Genomic DNA, 21,182 nt, shown 5'->3' on the forward strand with positions numbered 1-21,182 from the left:
ATAATTGAGTTCAAAAGTATCGGCGACCTATCATCCCATAAAAAACAGAATTATGGCTTCACCATATAGTTTTTTTGTGAATTGAACGAATTAGTTCAATGTTTCTGAAAGGAAATAAATTGAAAATTCTTTGATAGAAATCGAAATAAAGAATTAGCCAAAGAAACGGTCATTTTAAATCAAAAAATTCATTTTTTCATTTTCCACTGAATTAAATTTCATGAAATTAAAATAAATTATCTTATATATCATAATCAATAAATTAATATGTATAAGTTTTATTATATTACTCTTTTATGAACAATCTCCAAAATTTCAAAATACTTTTTTTGGCTTCAGAATAAAAAGCAGAAGCTCAAATTCAAGACATATGTGAGACTCAAGATACTTGATATTTTTTCTATTAATTTTAATAAATTTATTTTACCATTAATTAATAATGTTGGAGAGATTGAAAGTAATGCATTCAGTAATTGACCTTTTTTAACATCAGTAATAATTGGAGAGTCAGTTGAAAATATAAATAGTGGAGCATTCGCATAATGTAAATTAGAATATATACAATTTCTAGAAAAATTAATGAGTGGAATTGGAGATGGTTTTTATGAATATATTTCATTAATTAATATTACAATTCGTTGTAATAACATTGGTGGTAATGCATTTTTGAAATGTACAGGACTTGTAACAATAACTTTAGATGTAGGCGTACGAAATATTGGATCTGATTCATTCAGAGGATGTACAAACCTTATGATTATTTATATACCAAGTTCTGTTTATTCGATTGGAAATCCATTTTTAGAATGTACAAATCTTCAATTTATTAATGTTTCAGAAGAAAATATTGAATATTCGAATTATCAAAATGATGGCGTTTTATATGATAAAGAAATTACACAAATTATTAGTTATCCGAATGGGAAAAGTAAAACATTTGCAATTCCTAATTCAGTCACTTTTATTATGAATAATACTTTTGCAAGTTGTATTAATTTAGAAAGAATTTTTATTTGTGAAAATGTTAATTATATTATTTAATGGTTGTTCTTCATTATCAAATATTACAATTCCTGATACTATTATAGAAATTTATGACTTTGCATTTAATGGATGTAATTTTGTATATTTTAATATTCCTAAATCAGTTCAATATATAGGTACAAAAGTTTTCAGTTATTGTAACAATCTTCAAAATATTTATGTATCAATTGAAAATGAATTTTATTCCAATTATAATAAAGATGGAATTCTTTATAACAAAAATTTAACGACAATTAATATTTATCCAATTGGAAAAAACATTGAAACATTTAGAATTCCAACAACAATTGAAACAATATGTGAAAGAGCATTCTATGGTGTACTCATTTAGTAACAGTTTTCATTATGAAAATGTCAACAAAATCGAAAGCTATGCATTTGGAGATCGTGCAAATTTGAAATGTATTTATTATTATGGTGATATGGAACCAGAAACAGAATCCAATTCATTTTCAGGAGTTGGGATTTTTTTCTTATCACTAAATTTATTGATTGATCTTAGATATCTGAGCGAAGAGATCTACTCAAAAAAGATTACATACAAAATATAAGTGATGCTTTATATTTTATTGCACTCTCTTAAAACCAACAAATAAAATGCTTTTTAATTCTGAAATTTATTTGAATTAAAACAAGATACATCATAATGTAAATCTTTTTGAATTTACGATCAAGTAATTATTATGATAATTTCATTCATAATTATAATGAAAACATAATAAAAAGTAAAATACAATTTATTAAAACAAAAAACACACATACTTAAAGAGTTGTGGAATAATATGTGCCACTTCTGCTTTGTATATCATTTTCATTATCATTGAGTATATTTATGAGCATTTTGCTGTCTTCTTCCAAAATCTTTACTAAATTTGTAATTTCTTTTTGCACATTATTTGATAATATTTTCATTGCATAAGAAAAAATTATTTAATTCCATATTTTCTATTTGCATATATTATATCGCTGAAATTATATCTCCGAATGATTTTATATTTAAAACATTCGAAATTTTTTTTATATATGTTTTCATATTTATGTAATAAATTTCTTTGATTCGATATTTTTTCGAAAAAACAAAATTTGTTCAAAAATGATTTATTGTTTATAAACATTTTCGTTATGAACTTTTTTGCTTAATAAATTCATATGCTTTAGTTTCAATTTAACACAACATTTTTGTCGCGCTCATTATAAATGCTTTCAGTTTTTGTTCTTTATTAAATATTTCGTTTTGTAGTTCATTGATTAAACTTGTTCTTTAAATCATTGTTTTCTTCTTTAATAAAATCTTTTTGCTTGTTTTCATATGTTATTTTAGTTTGAATATCTGTTAATTGTTTCTTCAAAATATCAGTATCATTTAGTAAATTTTCTTTTTCTTTAGCTAGAAAGAAAGAAATCAGCTAAATCAGCGAGCTTTATTTTTAATCTCTGATTCTTTTTATTTAATTTTTCTTCTTCATTATATTTAACATAATTTTGTTTTTGAATTTCTTCCTAATGTTCAGTTCAATGAACATTGTTCATATCTTTCTTTTGTTCAAAACACAGAGAATGTCATGAAATATTCCCCAGTATACTGGCTGAGCACGATTTCAAAGCCAATTTCATTGAATTGACCATCGATGTAAAAACCGAATTTTCACCAAAAAAATTGAATGAAAAGTTTAATAATTATTGAATACATGTATTGTATATGTGTGTCATAAATAAACAACAGATCAAAGAGCTTGAATTTAACCGTTAGTAATAGAAATTGGTATCAAAAAGCTGGTACGATACAAGTGGTTCTTTGTTTGGTCGGACCACCCCGAGCTTGGCGTACGTTATGCCCTTGTTGAGTTGACTTCACATTTAATGTTATCCATTGCATCACGTTGCTCTGGAGGACTTTTTAGAGGATTTGCAATGACTCCAAATGCAAGCCAGTTAAAAACAGAGAAAGAAAAGATGCTTGCTGGTGAAATGTATAATCCATCTGATCCAGAACTCTTATTCCTCAGGAAACAATGTCGCCAAAACATTGAAGAATTCAATAAGTCAAGTGTTAATGATATGGGTGGAAGAAAGAAAGCAATGGCAAAATTATTTGGAAAAGACTATCCAGATTTATATATTGAACCACCATTTTATTGTGACTATGGTATAAATATCAAGCCCAAAGGTAATGTTTACTTTAATTACAACTGTATCCTTCTTGATGTATGTCCAATTACAATTGGTAATAATACAATGTTTGCACCCAATGTTGGAGTTTACACTGCAACTCACCCAACTGATGCCAAAACAAGAAATTCCGGGAGAGAATATGCTAAGCCTATCACAATCGGTGAGAATTGTTGGATTGGAGGAAGTGCTACAATATGTCCTGGAGTAACAATTGGTGATAACAGCGTCGTTGCGGCTGGAGCTGTTGTTGTTAAAGATGTTCCGCCAAACTGCATAGTAGCTGGAGTTCCTGCTAAAATCATAAAAAGATTACCGCCTCCAGAGGCAGACAAATAAAAATAAAATATTAAAATTAAAATGGCGTGTTGTAAAATTTTGATATCTATGTATAAATCATATATTTCATATATTCTCAAATCTTCTTTAATAAACATATTATTTCCTTCAGTGAAATATATTGGCTAAAAATCATATTTTTTATAAAATGAAATATATTAATTCATCAAAATGATTCAAATTAATTTACTTTATTTTGTTAAAATCTTCTTATACATATATTTGTTCAAATTGACTTATTGGTTAAATAAGTTTTTTGTTCTTTTTTTCGATTCAATTAAATTATTTCATTTCTCAAAAAAGATAATTTCTTGTACAAAATTACTATAATGCAATAAGATCCCTTCTTTAATAGCTGATAATAATTGTTTTTATTTTGAATTTCGATAGTATCTGAATCATTAACATTCTTAAACACGAAATTCATAAGTTACAAAAATATTTTTAAAATTCTTTGGAAAGTTTACTTATCATTAGTTCCTATTGCAGCGCGTGCAATTTGGATATTTTCTAGTATCTGTTTGTGGATTGCAGGCGTTGCACAAACAAGTGAAAGAATTGGCTGCTGCAATGACTCGCGCGTGAATCCTTTTCCATCATAGTGGGTGACGAGGCATCCGGCCTCCGTTGCAACAAGCCATCCGGCTGCAACATCCCATATGTGAGGTCCGAGTTCCCAATATCCATCTAATCGGGCAGCGGCAACGTAGCAGAAATCAAGACAGGCACTGCCAAGACGCCTTAAGCATCTGATTTTAGGAAGAATCTGAGCGATTTCTTTGAGGTTGTTATCTGATGAATGAACATGACCTGGATTGAAACCTGTGACAAGAAGACATTTGATAAGCTCAGTGTTACACCTGGCATGGAGTTGCTTTTTACCTTTTGGAGATTCAAGGAAAGAGCCTTTGCCTTTGATGGCAGAAAACATTTCATCACGATTTGGATCATAGACAACTCCTACAAGAGGTTGGAAGTTACAATCAAGGGCTGCAATACTAACTGAGAAGATTGGTAAGTTACAAGAGAAGTTTGTGGTTCCATCTAATGGATCAGCACATAACCAAATTTCATCAGGACCAGGATGAGCTGGTTGAACAGAACTACCTTCTTCTGTAATGACACCAAAAGTTGGGAAATTTTTGGCAAATTGTTCACGAATGAACTTATCGCTTTCGAGATCTGCATCTGTAACAATATCTGCAGATGTGGCTTTTGTATTTTCGTGGAGTTGGTCAGATTCAAAATACTTCATAAGGATTTGACCTGAACCACGAGCAATTTCTTTGAGTTTATTGCATATTTGTTCAAAGTCAACGCTCATTTAAATAGACACTTTTTGCAGTGAAAAATAAACGGTCGAATATACTTTATCTTTTACTTTGTGGAAAATTTTGAAACAGACTTGCTCTATTTATAGATATAATTATGATTTTGATCCAAATTTGGATTGAAAAATATTTCATAAAAAATATTTTAAGATCATTGTTTTAATTAATAACAAACAAAATTTAGAAAGATCACAAAGGTTCTATTGGATGCACTGTTTGCATTTGAAGTGATTTTGGCATGTTACGTTCAGGTTTAAACTTATGCGTGATCCCAACAACATGAGAAGCATTAGTAGAATTGAATGAAATAAAAGCTTCTTCTTCAGATATTCTTCTTTTAATATCTACCTCATTTAACTCAGAGTTCATTCTTTGTAACAGTTCATCAATCTCAGCTTGGTGGCGTGAAATCATATTTTTCATTCTGTTTTCATAGTAATTGTCAGATTTGATTTTAAGGGTATTACTAAATTCACTTTGCTCTTGCATTGCTTTGTCACGAATGGTAATTGCTTTACGGTATTTTCCTTGGGATGCAACAATTTGAGCTGTTCTCATTACATTATCAAAACTATTCTGTGTTTCTGTAATAATAGAGGAATGAGCATCTTGCCATTGCTTAGCCAAGTTTTCTATTTCTATTTCTTGCCTTTTTTTTAATTTGTTGAATATTTTTTGATATCTTTGCCTGATGAAATTTAATGTTTTCTCATTTTTATTTTGCTTACTTTGGACACGACTATTATATCTATTGGCTAGGTTTTGATTACCATTTAAATAATCATCTACAATATGACCAAGATTGATTTCTTCTTCATAATTCTTAAAATCCTGTATTAATTTGTTGTACTTCTCAGCGGCTGCGAAATCCCCTTCTTTCATTGCTTGAGCATGCAATTCTTCAGCTTCTTTTAGTGATTTAGGTCTAGTTTTTTTGTTTGTCTTGCTCATGAGTAACTGAATTAACGTACACATTACAAAACCGTTTATTTCAATGTGTTGTTTCTTTTAACGGTTTCAATACAATATTGTATTTTTTGCCACTTTTGCGGAATGGATCAAATTGCAGAATTAAAAGAAATATGTGACAAAATTCAGAGTCAAGACCTTTCAAATGATTTAATGGAGGAGCTAATCAAAACAATTGATGCCATTCCAAGCGTTTTAGCCAGTTCTTCCGATTCTTTTCTAAACAAATTAAAAATGTTATTTGATTCTAATTTATTTAAAGCAATCGAATCTATTTCCAAAAAGTCAATTGATGGCAAATATCAACTTAAAATTTTGCATTTTTGGGACTTCTTAAACCAAACAAGCAATTCAAAAGAAGAATTTTCCATTTTATTTTTAGATGATTTTACAAATCAGTTGATTTCTAATAGCACCAATGCATTTGACTTAAATTCCACCGAAGTGCGTCAAGCTCTTTCTACAGTTTTTAAAGGAATTTCAATGAAGATGAATCTTGTTGATCCAAAACTTCTTTTTGACAAAGATGGGGAATGCCCTTTATTTTCTCATTCGCTACAGTTTTTAAGTGATGAGAATTCTGTTTCCGTTTCTGCAGCACGTTATATTTTATTAAATTTTTGTTTATTTAAGAATCCATCTACTCAAGCTCTACTAACAGAAAACAAATCGTTTGTTTTCATTGGCAAATTATTCGAAAACATGAACGATGATACTCTTGACTTCATTAATGACCTTTTAGATGTTGCACCCGAAGAATTGGGGCAGTTCATTCTGTGTAAAATAAAGAAAAAGTTGCAAATAGCCGAATTAACGGTCTTCGCTCGAGCTGTTTCTTTTTTGGCTAATGGCAAAGCAAGATCCATTGTAATCAAAGCTGTTTCCAAACGAATCCATTCTTTCCCAATTACTCAACCACTAACACTTGCGTTACTTTTATATAGCTTGCAAAACCATTTAATTTTGTATGATCTTGCAATTAAACTCGGTTTAATTAGCTCAGATGGTGAAATAATAAAGTTCTCTAACAAATCAGCACCTGTGCCACCAGCTAGCTTCTTCGAAGAGATTGTAATTGTTTTAAATCAAAAAATATCTTCAATTGAATCCATTTCACTCTCACTTCAAATCATATCTTTACTTCAGCCTCAGATAAACCCAACTGTTTTTGTCATCAACGACGAGTTAATTCAATCAATTCGTGAAATGCCAACAGAATCAGTCATCCAATCTCTTTTGCAACCACTTCAACGACAGCGCCATGATCTAAAATATCATTTAGAACGAGCCTCTAACAACGACAAGGTCACTTCAGTTACAAAAGAATATCAAGCGATACAACAATTATATGAAATTCAAATCTATTTATGTAACAAAATGAAGAAATCATTTCCAAAGTTTTGTTTAAATGATCTTCAAGGGGCCGAAAGAGAAGAATATGAAACTTCTTCAGAAGGTAAAAAAGTTACATTAACACCAGCATCAATAACTTATGGCGAAAACCAATTCAATCTCTCGAGTATCTATGTTTCATATAAGAACAATAAGCCAAACAAAAGGGTTCGAGTTTTCATTGTTAGAAAAAATGGAAAATTAAAGACGAAAACGGAGGAAATAATAATTGAGTTCCTGAATTCGTCAGTTTCAAACGCTTTCATGAAAAATGTTAACAGATTTCATAAGGGAATGATTGACATTTTCTTGGATTCGCTTGTGAAAAGAGACACGAAATAGAACAAACAACAATCATAATGTTATTAAATCGCACTTTTTCAATTATATTGTAAACTCCTTATCGCCTTATTCAAAAATTCACAACTTTATTGTTTTCATCTAACTTAGTTTCGAAGAAAATAAATTTTAATGAACAAAATATTTAATCAGAAGTGTCATGACAATCGATTCATATAGCGGCCAAACATTGTGCGGTATAAATGCAAGTAAAGGAACAGTCATTGATGAATGTCTCCCACCAACGCAATCGTTCACACAATCGAACACATACTCAAACACATTTACCAAGTCTAATACATTAACTAAGTCAAATGCATATACTAAATCTAATCCACTAACGAAGTCATGTGAAATTTCATTTGTTGTTTCGAATTCATTTACTTTTTCATATTCGAATAGTATAACATTAACGAATACAATCACATTAACACAATCATTATCTATTACGCAAACAATAAGTATTTATAATTCGACGTATTCGAATTCATTTTCTGTTTCTATTTTTAATTCTGTATTAACATATGTTTTGAGTGAATTTATTTATTACAAATATACTGTTATTGTATATTCGACTTATTACATATATTATAGTAATTTCTTTACAATTATATATCAAAATGAAAATATTAAAGATGATAATAAAAATACAATAATAATTATAAGTGTTTGTGTTGTATTTGTCGTAATTGTAATAATTGCAATACTTATCATAGTTTTGGTGCGAATTCACAATAAAAAGCAAATAAGTAATGAACAAGAAGCAAAAAGTTTCGAAGAAAATCAAAATGAAAAAGAAAATACATTTGCATTGGGAACATCAATGAATAATATTGATGAAGACCCATATGCTGATGATTTTAAAGAAGAAAAATTCATTAATCATATTTAAACATTTGCTTAATTGAGTAAAAAAAATCGGTAAAACTTAAATTTACTCGTCGAATAAGATTTTTCTCATGAGATAAGTTGTTTTTTTTATTTAACTGCATAATATCACTGCTAACCTGTTAGATATGGACATTAATATATCAGAATCAGAACTTCAGCAAAATTTAAATTTTCAAGGAATTTTTTATGTAATTGCATAATATCACCCCCCAGCCACTCATAAGCCTTAAGTCCAAAGTGTCAGATTTAATACTAATTTCATAAGTTAACGGTGACATTTCTGTCATATCGTATATCTATCGTCAAAAGTGAATGTTTATGTAAAATATATGAATACTTTACATATATGTAAATGGTCACAAAATTTAATTCTCAGAAAACTTTTTAATAATAATTTTGTGTAACAACTTTTTCAATCTCATATAAAAAATTATATGGACAAATTTAAATTGAGTTTTAATTAAATTTTTACTGTAATTGCATCTCCAGCCTCAACCATTTGGATAGAAGTATAACGCTGATAGCATGAAGAAATCCATCTTCCTTGGGCTTTAATTTTGCAATCAGCAATTCCAGCCAATGATGCTTCATGAGCGGCCCCTTTACGAAAAGAATGTGTTGAATAACTCTCTGGATTCACTCCAATTTTTTTAAGTTGCAATTTAAACTTTCTCCTAACTGTTCTATCACATAATGTAAAGACATTCGATTCTTCATTTATATAACTTAATTCTTTCCATTTTGGTAACCATAGAAAAGGGGAATATATTGTGTTTGAACGCCAAATGTACACATTTACTCTCCTCCCTGTTTGATCTGTTCTAGAATAAGGAATGAGTAATACCAAACGTCCGTCCTGATCATATGTTATTTCTTTCCACATTAATCTGCACGCCTCAGAAATTCGTAAAAAACCATAAATGCACAAATCTTCTATTGTCATAAGTTCTATTTCATTTTTTACATTTTGATTAGTACTTTTTGCAAGTCTTATCATAAGTTGTATTGTGACATACTTTTTCGCATTTGGAGATGTATCCCCCTTTATTATTCTTTTCAAGCCAAGCATGTACGACATAAAATTATATGTTTTCGTAAAATCATCTAAGTTATTTTATCTTAAATAAGATACAACAGCTGAGACGAATGATTTAAGGTAGGAATAGGTTGTTTGAGGGTGTTGACTTCTATAGAATTCCAAAAAAGCACGTAATTTATTCTCAGTAATGGGATATGATTCGGGTGCATTAGGAATTTGATTCATTGTATTTTCATATGAACGCAACAAAGAATTATATGTTCTTTGTGTGTTTTCAGCAATCCTTTGTTGTTCAACAGATACATTAGCTTGAACTAAACTATTAAGATCCATGTGGTAGCTCATGGACCACTGTGTGGTAAGAGAAAATCCGTACGACTTCACCTTTCCCCACTTTTTGATAGACCACATAGAAATGTTATATGAGTTCATACAAAAAGCTGTATTGAATGGTTTATAATAAAACACCGATACAACTTTTTGAGAGTACTATCAAAAAGTTGTATCGGTCCGTCGTCTATATGCAAGAGAATATTATTACATATAGATGCACATTGGAATTCAAATTTGACCAGCCTATCGGGAACCTGGAAATTAAGCAATTCCAAGTCATATCAGTACCAGGCCAAAATAAACGTTCTCATTAAAAATAGGGTGGATTGAGATGCGATTTATTAAACCGACTCAATTATGGCATCATCTTGACCTGTGTACTTCACCATGGTGTTCCATGCTTCAAGGGGAGTCATGTTTTGACCAGTTAGCTTCTTCAGGCTTCGATGATTCCAATAGGTATTGTACTCATTGATCGTTTCTTGGATCTTCTCGAGACTCCACTTAAATAATGGACCTCTAGCTCTCTCGATCGTAGACCAAAATCTTTCTATCTTCCCATTCTGCTGGGGAGTATAAGGGTGAGTACGGAATTCTTCTATCCCATTTGCACTTAGAACAATTTGGAAAGGATTTCCAACAAACTCTCCACCATTGTCAATGGCGAGCATCTTTGGTCGAAACTGCACCTTGTTCAAAGCTCTCTCGAGTGCCTCGCTACAGAGTTTCGAATCCTTGCTTGCGAGAACTTCATAGTGCAGTAGAAAGCGTGTACGATCATCGATGAAGCCAAGGAGATAGAATTGATTATCATCAATTCTAACATAGTGGATATCAGCATGCCATAGTTGCCCAGCATAACGAACAACAAAGAGGCTATTGTGCTCATTAGGTTTCTTCGGTGGCTTGTGGTAGTTAAATAGGTTCTGCTCTCCGAAAAACTTTCGAACATTCCATTCAGTGGCTGAAAATCCCTTCCGTTTGGCAACTCCAGCAACTCGCTGATATCCGGCACCATGGTAGTCGCTCTTGTATCCTTGGATGTAGCTGATCGTTTCTTGACTTGCATTGTTCGCAGGTCTTCCTCTTCCTGGAATTGGGATATTGGCTTGTTGGCATATGGCTCTGAGTCTCTCTCTCCCAACAAAGAATATCTTCATGGTTGCCTCAACTCCATTCTCTTCAATTGACCTGCGGAATGCATCTAAATCAATTCCATCGCATGGATCAATAAGTTTCCTGAACATTAAATAAATATCTTATGAAAAAGTGATATTGATAAATCTCATATAATATATTAATTGTGATTATGAAAAAGCGGGAATTATAAACCATTCAATACAGCTTTTTGTATGAACTCATATAACATTTCTATGTGGTCTATCAAAAAGTGGGGAAAGGTGAAGTCGTACGGATTTTCTCTTGCAACAGCTCATGGACCACTGGTCTATTGAAAAAGTTGTTACACAAAATTATTATCAAAAAGTTTTCTGAGAATTCAATTATACCTACACTTTTTGAGCTTCGCTCAAAAAGTGTCCGTATAATTTTAAATTATAAATTTTTGATATTGTTTCGAGCGATCATTTTTACCATAAAATGTCTATCGTCCGCTATCGTAAATAACGTATTTTTACCGGGGCGTAGTTCATTTTATGAATTTGTGACCCCTTTTCACAAAAAAATTTGGAATATGTTTTAATAATTTTGGATATGTTTTAATAATTTGAAATATGTTTGAATAATTTGGAATATGTTTTAATAATTTGAAACAGCATCTTATATAGCAGTTAAAAATAATAATATAGAAATAGTAAAATTACTTTTAGACAAAGGAATTGATGTTAATACAATATATATTCACATGAATAATTTGGAATATGTTTTAATAATTTGAAATATGTTTTAATATTATGATACAGCAATTCAAATCGCACAACAAAAAGGTTATAACATAATATAAAATTTACTTCGTGAAAAAGGTGCAAAAGAAAATTCTAATTCAGAATCTTGCTACTTGGCTTTCGATAAGTAATGAAATGTGTTTTACAGATGAACAAAACCAACCCGAATTACAAGTGTATAAAGAAGACAATAAAAAGGAAAATATCATAACATCAGCACACAAACTTATGAAAATCATCAAATTCACAAAATACATTGTAATATTTTACTTTTAAAGAAACATACGTCATAAAGCGAAAGGGGTTTATTCTAATGCTGTTTTGCTACGAGGATGGGACTCAAAGATTTTTTAAAAATATATTTTCCATTTTGGAATTAAGGGCGACCGTTAACACATGAAATTTGGGATGATAATCTGACACATTGCGTACACTCACGACAACTAACTTAGTAAATTAAAATGACTTTTCACAGTTAGAACCGATCACTTCAAAGCTAACGCAAAATTGCGTTATGTTATTCATAAAATTATCATATAATTTTGAAAGTTTCTTTTATTCATTTATTTATTAATCGCATAAGATTAGAAAACATTTCCGAAATTCTTCTGTTTGTAGATATATCAATAGAGATCATATCTTTTAATGATGAGTGAATAATTCCAGAAAATGTCAAAACCCCGCCATAATAACCGTAAAAGTGATGTTATATGGGGTGCCCCTATAACGTTTATTTTTTTGGTGGGGCTAAGGGAAAGATACATATAAATTTATACTATATGAGCATAAAGGAACACTTTGCATAACGATTTTCTCAATATGTGCGTTTAATAGTAAATTATTTTTTTTCTACATTTGTGTAAGCAGGTAAAAGTTTCTTATGATGTTTTACATCGCCCTGAAAAAATCAATCAAAAACAGGTAAGCTTTTTTTCAGAAGATAACTTTTGATAGCTTTATACCGCCACTTTGAATACATATTTTTCAAAGTTTTACTCTCACATCATACGATGATTGCACCACAAAACGAGACATTTGAAACAATAAGCGATGCAATCATTTACGTATTCCGACACGAGCAAACCTCCCTCCTCAGTTTGGACAGAATTTGCGAAGTTTTAAATAATTCAAACTTATTCATTATTCTCAAAAAGCAACTTGTCCCTTGTTCCTCAATTGCTCGCCGTCGTGTTTCCAGTACACTCTCATCTTCAGATTTGTTTGTTAGAGCAGGTGCTCCACGTGCATGTTTATGGGCAATTCGGCCAAATAATCCATTATTTGTCAGTAATAATTCAATATCATCATCACTGGAGCAGATGCTAACAACAAATGGGCCCATGACTCTTGCTCAATTTGTGGAAACGACTGAGCTTTCAGGGGCAAACTTACAATTATTCGAGAGATTTTTGACAGAACATACAGCAGATTACACATGTGCTGAGGATGGGACTTATTGGTTTACAGGGCAGCCACGCCCGCCACGTAAGAATTTCGACAGCATTAGCCTTGCTCTTGTATTTGCATTTGAATCTTTTCCAAATGGTGCCTCAGTTGAAGAACTTCACTGGTATTTATGCTTATCCACAGTCTGCGAGACGAAGCGGATTACTCGCCGCTGCGTTTCTCGTGAGCTTTCACGTCGACAAGATTTATTTTCACATCTTTCACGAGCTCGCTATATACTTATTGCAAATGCAAACAGACAGCAACAAAACCCACAGCCTTTCGTACCAAGCAGTGTTAATGCTGTCCAAAACCCACAGATAGAGAAAGACAATTTCACATTTCTCATACAACTCCCACAACAAAACTCCCCTCAAAGCGCGCCGAACGAGTATTCGATCGATACGCTACAGTCAGACACAGATTTCACATCACTCCATCTTCAAAGCGGATTTCATGATTTTGATGATCATCAACTTAGATTAGAACCCGCTTATGAGAACGATATTTTTGACCCAGTGAGCTTCTTTAGTAATGATTTCCATTTTTCCTTCGAGTGATCGGATAAAAATAAACCTCTATTTCTAGATTTTGTCTGTGAAAATTTTCAATGAGTCAAAATTGTTTACGCAATTCAATATTCAGAAGCCCGAAAAATAACCCATTCAAAAAGCTGAAAATTCGAATCGTTTTACTCACAAAAAGTTTCTTCGTTTGGCAAAACGTTCCTATGAAAGCAACCGATAGAACTACAGTTAGGGATTTAAACGTGTCCCAGGAATCAAAGTGGTCCCATACGTTAAAATACGTTTATAAATAATTATTAATAAAACCTCATTTTTCTCAATGTCAACATTAGCACCAGCAATGCCACTAGATTAAATTAAACAAAAATTAGATAGTATTGGTATAACTCAAAGATTTACTCGATCATTATTTAGGAATTAAGACTTTATGAACTTAGAATATTAAAATCATCAGCTTTGTTTTCTTTACAAATATGCATCTGAATTAGATGATGTTACTTTCACTTTTAATCAACTAGCATTCGTCTATAATATGTGCCGTAAAACTGTATCTAGAAGTATCTCAAACGGCCCACAAGATTCAAAACCTTTAGGTCGACATAGAGCATTAGATGAAGATAAAGAAGAAATAATTGTTCAAGCAATTATTGATTCATCATCTAATGAAGGTCATGCAATGACCCAAAGGCAGTTATTATCTTTTATCAATGAAAAATTTGATTTATCTTTAACAAAAGGATGGATAAATCAATTTTATCTTAGAAATATAGATAAAATTAAAAAATGTAGATCACTTCCTCAAGAAGACACATAAATGACAGTTCCTAGAGGACATTTAAGAGATTACTTCCAAAACATGCATAAACATGTGAATGGAAGGTTAACAGAATTAGTTTTTAATTCAGATGAAGTAGGAACTTCATCTTGGGAAGATCGAAAACCGAAGAAAGTTTTTGTTGATGCTAAAATTAACTCAAACAATGTTCATCATTCTTCAACAAGAAAAGTAACGCATATGACACTCCTTACATGTGTTTAAGCAGCAGGTGATGCTCTTACTCTAATGTTAATAACCAAACACTTATATAGTGATTATTTATGAAAAAACTATTTACGACAAGATGAATATGTAATGATTCGTATTCGAAATCCACCTTACGTTAATTCTGTGTTATTTAATAAATATATTAATGATGTATTGATTCCATATGTCAAAAGTGTAAGAGAAATATATGAAGTTGAGAAGTATAAAGCAATTTTATTATATGGATTCATTTGGTGCGCATTGTAACGTTGACATTCTAGAAGTTTTGAGAGAAAATAAATTAATTGTTTTATGTTTTACTTCCCATACCACAAACATTTTCCAAGCCCTTGATTTGTCTTTATTTGGCGTTTTTAAAAAAATCAAAAATACTGTTGAAGATGGAGAAAGCCAAAAAATGGTAGAAAATGCAATTATTGTCATATTAAAGGCATACGAGCAGACCACAACATCATTTAACATTCGTGGGGCTTTCAGAAGGACAGAAATAAGTACTAAAACTGTTGCTGGTAAGAGAGTTGTCGAATTTGTTGCCAAAGAGCTGGTTTCAAATCCGGGATTTAATGAACTTTGGAATTTTAATATAAAAATCGATGAAGTCAAAAAGAAAAAACAACAAAAATTCGGCATCGTGAATTCTGAATACCTTCCACCTGGTTGTACTTTAATTAGCAACGAAACTCCAAAATATGAAGATGAAGATGAAATAAATCAACTTTTGCAATAAAAATTAAATTGCACTTTTTTACTTTTCTATATGAGATATCATAGTTCAAATGAATATTTATACTTCAAAGAATAATTTAAATTATTTTTATAAATATAAATAATTAAAACCAATAAATAAATGAGATATTTATCTTTGTTTCTAAAATTTCTGACATCTAAGTGTAAACGTATGGGACAACTTTAATTCATGGGACACGTTTAAATCCCTAACTGTACATGTTGAATATTCAAAAATTGACGTGAATTTATTGTCTATCCAAAATATATAATGGTTTTAACATGGAATCAAAAACTTCATGAAGAAGTGTATAATACAATGATTTCCATAAATAAAATTCATTCTAATTAAATTTAAAGATCAATTTCAATTTCATTATTATTCATCAACATCATTATTTTGCATATATTCTAACTAGTTATTCGATTCGAAAATAAATACTATAAAAAAATTCATTTTTTATTCAAATTGATCAAGATATTATGATTTTTATTATGAATTAAAAAAGGTAAATCAAAGATCAAAGTCTTCAAGCCTCTAAATATCTTCCTAAAGCTTTCAAAATTTTTGCATGTTTTAAGCTTGAATTAAACGATATTTCATCTAGGAATGAAAAAAAAATCAATATTGAGATGTTGCATTTAAATACCTAATTACACATTTCGGTAGTCATAAGTATCATTCATATGATTATCAGGAACAAAATGAATTTATTTGTTATCTAATTTCACTATTTTCAAAGTTTAAGTTTTACTTACTTTATTACAGCGCATTTAAGATAAAAAAGCAAAAAAAAACAAATTCTTTTTTATTGGAACATGTCCACAAAAATAGTACACAAAAAAAACAATAATAAATTTCAATTGCAAACGAAACATCCTTTGCCTCCTAAGTGGTGTGCAACTTTGTTTTCGATATAGTTTTCGTTGCCCACTTTGAGTCAAAGAAATTCTTTTCGATTTCAAGAAGAACTTTGGTGAAATTCTCAATTGTTTGTGGATCTGTTTCGCAAAGTGGGATGATGTCGATCGGAAATGACATGTAACTCTTAAATTCTTCAATCTGTTCAATTTTTGTGTATAGAACAACTATCTGAAATTTGGACTTGCGAGCTGCATTCCTTAAAAACCAATAAAGGGTCTTCACAGTAAGCAAAAGAGTACTGTGACTTCTTGCATCGGCTAGATAAATAAATGTGGCAGTATCTTTTTTGCTTGTGATTTCTTTAGTCCAATAGCGACGAGAGCTTCGTTGATTCGCAGCATCAACAAAGCGTACGTTGATTGCTCCTTCATCTGTTTCTTCATCTTTTGGATTTAATTCATTTGCAATGCAACGAATCATGGCTTCTTTGACGGAACCTGGTAAATAGAATAGCAATATGGGTGCCTTAGGTTTAATTGTACGATGGGGCTTTGCGGCTTGTACCGGTGTTTCTTGTGAGTGTGCACAGCCCATATTGGCGTATAAACGTTATTTGTGGAAGGTTTTTATTGAAAAAATTGAGTCGATTTTATATTTGTTTTTCTATACTTTATTACAATTGAATGGGTTTAAATGCTTGCAATGAAAAAAAATATTGCAATGATTTTGAACTATTCAAGATATTTAACAAAATATTTTTATTAATACAATAGCATACTATATTAAAGTCAAATGTTTTATATATTATTTCTCCAAATAGAAATGATCAATATAAAAAGAGTATTTCTAATGTCTCAGTGTGGGGTAATTGTATTCAAACTTTGCGAATATTAAAGAAATGTCTCTATCTTCATACTCTAATATACATCATGGGGTTCTGAAAAAATAGTAGTAAAAGTATCTTTCAATCTTATAAATTGCATTGCATATTATGTAGCTGCTTTCTTCCTGTGTTTGATAATATTTGTTATATTCGAAAAATTTGGATCTGTTTTAATATATTTCCATTTTGTAACTTCGCAATGGCAAAATTCGTTCACATATTATGCAACGTTCTCACAGTCGTTATACACCAGAAAGTTGAATATGGAAAAAAAAATTTTAAATAGTTTATTTGAAGTTTGAATAGCTTTAAATCGGTTTATTTGACTTTCTTTCTTCTTTCATGGTAATCACTAAGTAAAGGATTTTTTGTAAGATACTGCATGACAAGATTTATCTTTTTACTCAATGGATGTAATGAATATTTGGTAGTTAATTGGACGAAACCATCAAGATTTTAAAACATTTTTTAATATCAACTCTAAATTCCTCAATAGCTTTTCATTGAAAATCAAAACGTATGGGCAACTTTGGGTGTTGAGTTTAATTATAAATTTTTAGGCAATTTCGACTACTGAATTTTGAGATCTCGATCAATTTTTCTCTTTTTTCTAAAATTTTCGAAAATCCTTTCGAACAATAAAACCCTTCAAGGTCTCCAATGTAAATATCAAAAATTTTTTCTTGGTTTTTATTCAATATTTGGAGAAAAAGTGAAAATATGTGAAAAAATCAAACATTTCAATGTTAATTCAAACGAATCTTTATATATCGAATGGCGATGTGATTTTATTTTTTATATATTAATATAAGTGATATTTTTTTCATAAATACATATGTTTTAGCATAATTTAAATTGTTAAGAATGAGAAATTTTTGTTTCAAAATAAGGTGAAGTGACAAATTAAGGTGTGATTTTTTCTAATTTTTTGATTTTTTTTATGCAATGTAAAAATTATTATGAATTGCGTTGCATGATTTTAATCTATCTTGCTATTACTTTAAAATGCCTAGTTATTTTTGTTAAACTCTTTATCGATTTTTCATTATTTCATAAATTCTTCGATAAATACTTTTTAAATCTATTTACATTAATATATGCAAGTATTTCATTTTAAATTTTATGTATTATTAAAATATATTGGCATAATCCAAAGATATTATCATTTTTAATTTTGTTATATTGCCCACCCCCTGCTTCTTATTATTCGCAGCGATTCCAAATAAGAAATTTTAAGAATGATCATATCTAAAAATATACGTTGTTTTTTCATGAATTTTTGCAGTGAATTTTTTTTTTCATTCTTTGTGCATTTATTGGAAACTTTTTAACCGCATTATTACTCACAAAACTTTGTCTACGACCGTTTATTTAAGAATTGACGTCCGATGTCAGCTCCAACTCACACAACTTCAAACTCTCTTGATACAACAACACTACAATCAAAATCCTTAACACCCCATGCCAAAGCCTTTTTGGATACTCAAGAAAAGCCAACTCAACCACAAATCCAACGTCCATGTCTTCCTATTTCCCCTGAGTATGACATGGTTCGCGAAAATTATTTCAGCAAAGTTGACGTTGATCGCTCTCAATGGATGGCACAACTTCTCCAATTAAATCCAGAAATCAAACAATTTAGAGAAAGAGTTTTACCGTTAGAACGTGCCGTTGAATTCGGACGTCTGTATCTTCCAGATGATCGTCTTGTTAATCATAATGTTGTTCTTTCGTTAATATCTCAACATTTACGTACACTCGGACTTGTTGAATCACAATCCTCTCTTCATTCAGAATGGGATTGTCCTTTAAATATACCCACATCTCTTGATCACTCTCAAATTGTCCTTCTTATACAACGTGGAATACAACATGCAGAACGATTCTGGGAATTAACAATGGACGGAACAGCTCCAAATGATCCTGATCGTAAGCAGCTTCTTGAAGAGATTTCTCGTGTTATTGGTGGTGCGCCAGTAATTCAAGATAACGGAAAGGATTTGAAATCAGAAACACCAAACGACCCACAGTTCATTACTGTTGTTGATGGAGTTCTAAAGTCGGCAACTCTCAATCAATTAATTTGGATATGTACAACAAACAGTCAATACAAAACGCCAGACCTTATTTCAGCAGTATGTCTCACATATTCATCATTCACCAAAGCAGGAATTCTCTTTTCTAAGCTTTGTGAAAGATTCAAAATCGCATTTGCAGAACCAAATTGGGATGATCAAAGACGTTCAGTCGAACTTACGTTTGATTTCTTACATCGTTGGTTACGCGAAAGTGGTCGTGAAATGGAAGATTCCGTATTATCAGCAATTCGCACATTTGTTGACAAAGAAATTCGACCACGGTTCCCCAACCTATGCGAACGATTACGCGACTTAGATCAACCTCGAAGCCCAGATGATTATATTGATGAATCACGTGCTCCGAAAGTTGAACTTGGAGTTCGTCACACCCTTTGGACTGAAGAATTCACGCTCACATCATTACCACCCGTCGAACTTGCTCGGCAGCTCACAATGTGGACGTCGCGCCCATTCTACAGCATCAAAAGGAGTGAGTTCCTCGACGGTTCTTGGGATGACCCACGCCGACAGCACCGATCACCCAATATTGTGAAGATTACCAAAAAGTACGATGTAGCGGTTAGTTGGTTTACCATCAACGTCTTGAAACCTCCACAAGGTTTTGATCGAGTTGGAATTATATCATACTTTATTAAGGTAGCTAAGAAGCTTTATAAGATGCATAACTATCTTTGTTGTATGTGGGTTCTTTCAGCATTTAACAATCCGCCATTATTCCGTCTGAAGAAAACAATGGCGGTTGTTGACAAGAAGAAAGTTCAATGGCTCAATGATGCTGTTAAAAAGTTGTTGAACTTTAGTGATAACTTTAAGGTACCTATCGATATATCGAACAATGCACTCGCAAAGAATCCAAAATCGCCTGTTTTGCCTGCACTAACATGTATCTTGTCACAACTTGCGACATATACAGCAGGTGTTTCGGCGATGTCAAATAATCAGCAGATTAATGTTCGAAGAGCACTTGAAATTTTCACCTACATCCAGAGTATTGAGAAGTTCCAGAAGGAGAGATACTGCTTCTTGCCAATAGATCAGGCTCAGGACTTGATTGAAGGACTTGTCAAAATTGATAGCGATGAGCTGGATGCATTATCAAGAGAAGTTGAGCCGCCAAATTAAGGATTAATATGCGGTCGGTGTAGTTTTGGTAAATTTGGATATTTTAAATTATATTTTTTTTCATATTTATTGTGAAAAGATGTAAAAATTCATCAAAATGAATAAACGCTCGAGGAGCTTAATGAGTTTAAATGAAGTTACGTTGAGCATTGTTTTATTTTGTGTTTGTTTGGTCTTGTCTTCTTCCGGAAATATTTGCCGAAGGTCAAAATTAGATGGCATTTATTTCCTGACGGCCACTCTCTGGCAGAAGATTCTTCTAGAAAATAATAAAAAAAAGAAAATATTTCTTAAAGATGGATTCAAATCAAAAAATTTATTTGACAAATGTGTTCATTTTCAATGATGTTGTTAAAAATTAGTTCAGAAAAAATGAATATTACAACACTTGCTATTGAGAAAATTTAAACTTCATGAAGTTATGAGTGAAAAAACACAAACAATTCTAAAAACAAAAAATTAGTAATTGAACAAAAATCAGATAATGTGAAAAAAATATCAGTTACATCATCAAATACATATGATGAATGTACATGCACAAATTGATTAAAATGGAAAAACTCATTTATATTGAAAATTATTGCCAATTCTATCATTGTTAATTCACGTATGGTACCTTTGTTTAGTATAGCTCAAAAAATATGAAAATCATGGTAATTTAAGCATTAATTGCACAAATTTGTATCGAGAGTCTTCTCCACTATTGCGCCCAATCAACT

The 21,182-nt window shown here is 31.0% G+C and overlaps 8 protein-coding genes across 8 annotated transcripts; 4 read left to right on the forward strand and 4 right to left on the reverse strand.

Moving 5' to 3' along the window:
• Positions 1–2,904: 2,904 nt before the first annotated feature.
• On the forward strand, positions 2,905–3,552 carry GO595_007775 (maltose O-acetyltransferase; the record flags this gene model as incomplete). Its single annotated transcript, XM_067921275.1, has 1 exon — positions 2,905–3,552. One exon carries the CDS (start codon positions 2,905–2,907, stop codon positions 3,550–3,552), a length of 648 nt encoding a protein of 215 aa, XP_067772005.1.
• A 463-nt stretch (positions 3,553–4,015) lies between these two features.
• On the reverse strand, positions 4,016–4,876 carry GO595_007776 (inositol monophosphatase; the record flags this gene model as incomplete). Its single annotated transcript, XM_067921276.1, has 1 exon — positions 4,016–4,876. One exon carries the CDS (start codon positions 4,874–4,876, stop codon positions 4,016–4,018), a length of 861 nt encoding a protein of 286 aa, XP_067772006.1.
• A 196-nt stretch (positions 4,877–5,072) lies between these two features.
• GO595_007777 (uncharacterized protein) lies at positions 5,073–5,765 on the reverse strand (the record flags this gene model as incomplete). The annotated part of the gene is made up of 1 exon (XM_067921277.1): positions 5,073–5,765. The coding sequence occupies one exon, from the start codon at positions 5,763–5,765 to the stop codon at positions 5,073–5,075; it is 693 nt and encodes a 230-aa protein (XP_067772007.1).
• A 570-nt stretch (positions 5,766–6,335) lies between these two features.
• On the forward strand, positions 6,336–7,586 carry GO595_007778 (uncharacterized protein; the record flags this gene model as incomplete). The annotated part of the gene is made up of 1 exon (XM_067921278.1): positions 6,336–7,586. The coding sequence occupies one exon, from the start codon at positions 6,336–6,338 to the stop codon at positions 7,584–7,586; it is 1,251 nt and encodes a 416-aa protein (XP_067772008.1).
• Positions 7,587–10,187: 2,601 nt separating this feature from the next.
• GO595_007779 (IS3 family transposase) lies at positions 10,188–11,093 on the reverse strand (the record flags this gene model as incomplete). The annotated part of the gene is made up of 1 exon (XM_067921279.1): positions 10,188–11,093. The coding sequence occupies one exon, from the start codon at positions 11,091–11,093 to the stop codon at positions 10,188–10,190; it is 906 nt and encodes a 301-aa protein (XP_067772009.1).
• A 1,667-nt stretch (positions 11,094–12,760) lies between these two features.
• GO595_007780 (uncharacterized protein) lies at positions 12,761–13,756 on the forward strand (the record flags this gene model as incomplete). Its single annotated transcript, XM_067921281.1, has 1 exon — positions 12,761–13,756. One exon carries the CDS (start codon positions 12,761–12,763, stop codon positions 13,754–13,756), a length of 996 nt encoding a protein of 331 aa, XP_067772010.1.
• A 2,627-nt stretch (positions 13,757–16,383) lies between these two features.
• Positions 16,384–16,953, reverse strand: GO595_007781 (uncharacterized protein; the record flags this gene model as incomplete). Its single annotated transcript, XM_067921282.1, has 1 exon — positions 16,384–16,953. The coding sequence occupies one exon, from the start codon at positions 16,951–16,953 to the stop codon at positions 16,384–16,386; it is 570 nt and encodes a 189-aa protein (XP_067772011.1).
• A 1,677-nt stretch (positions 16,954–18,630) lies between these two features.
• GO595_007782 (RasGEF domain containing protein) lies at positions 18,631–20,463 on the forward strand (the record flags this gene model as incomplete). The annotated part of the gene is made up of 1 exon (XM_067921283.1): positions 18,631–20,463. One exon carries the CDS (start codon positions 18,631–18,633, stop codon positions 20,461–20,463), a length of 1,833 nt encoding a protein of 610 aa, XP_067772012.1.
• Between the last annotated feature and the right edge of the window lie 719 nt (positions 20,464–21,182).

The sequence above is a fragment of the Histomonas meleagridis genome, assembly GCF_020186115.1.
Source record: "Histomonas meleagridis strain 2922-C6/04-10x chromosome Unknown contig_59, whole genome shotgun sequence".
In the NCBI taxonomy this organism is placed as follows: domain Eukaryota; phylum Parabasalia; order Tritrichomonadida; family Dientamoebidae; genus Histomonas; species Histomonas meleagridis.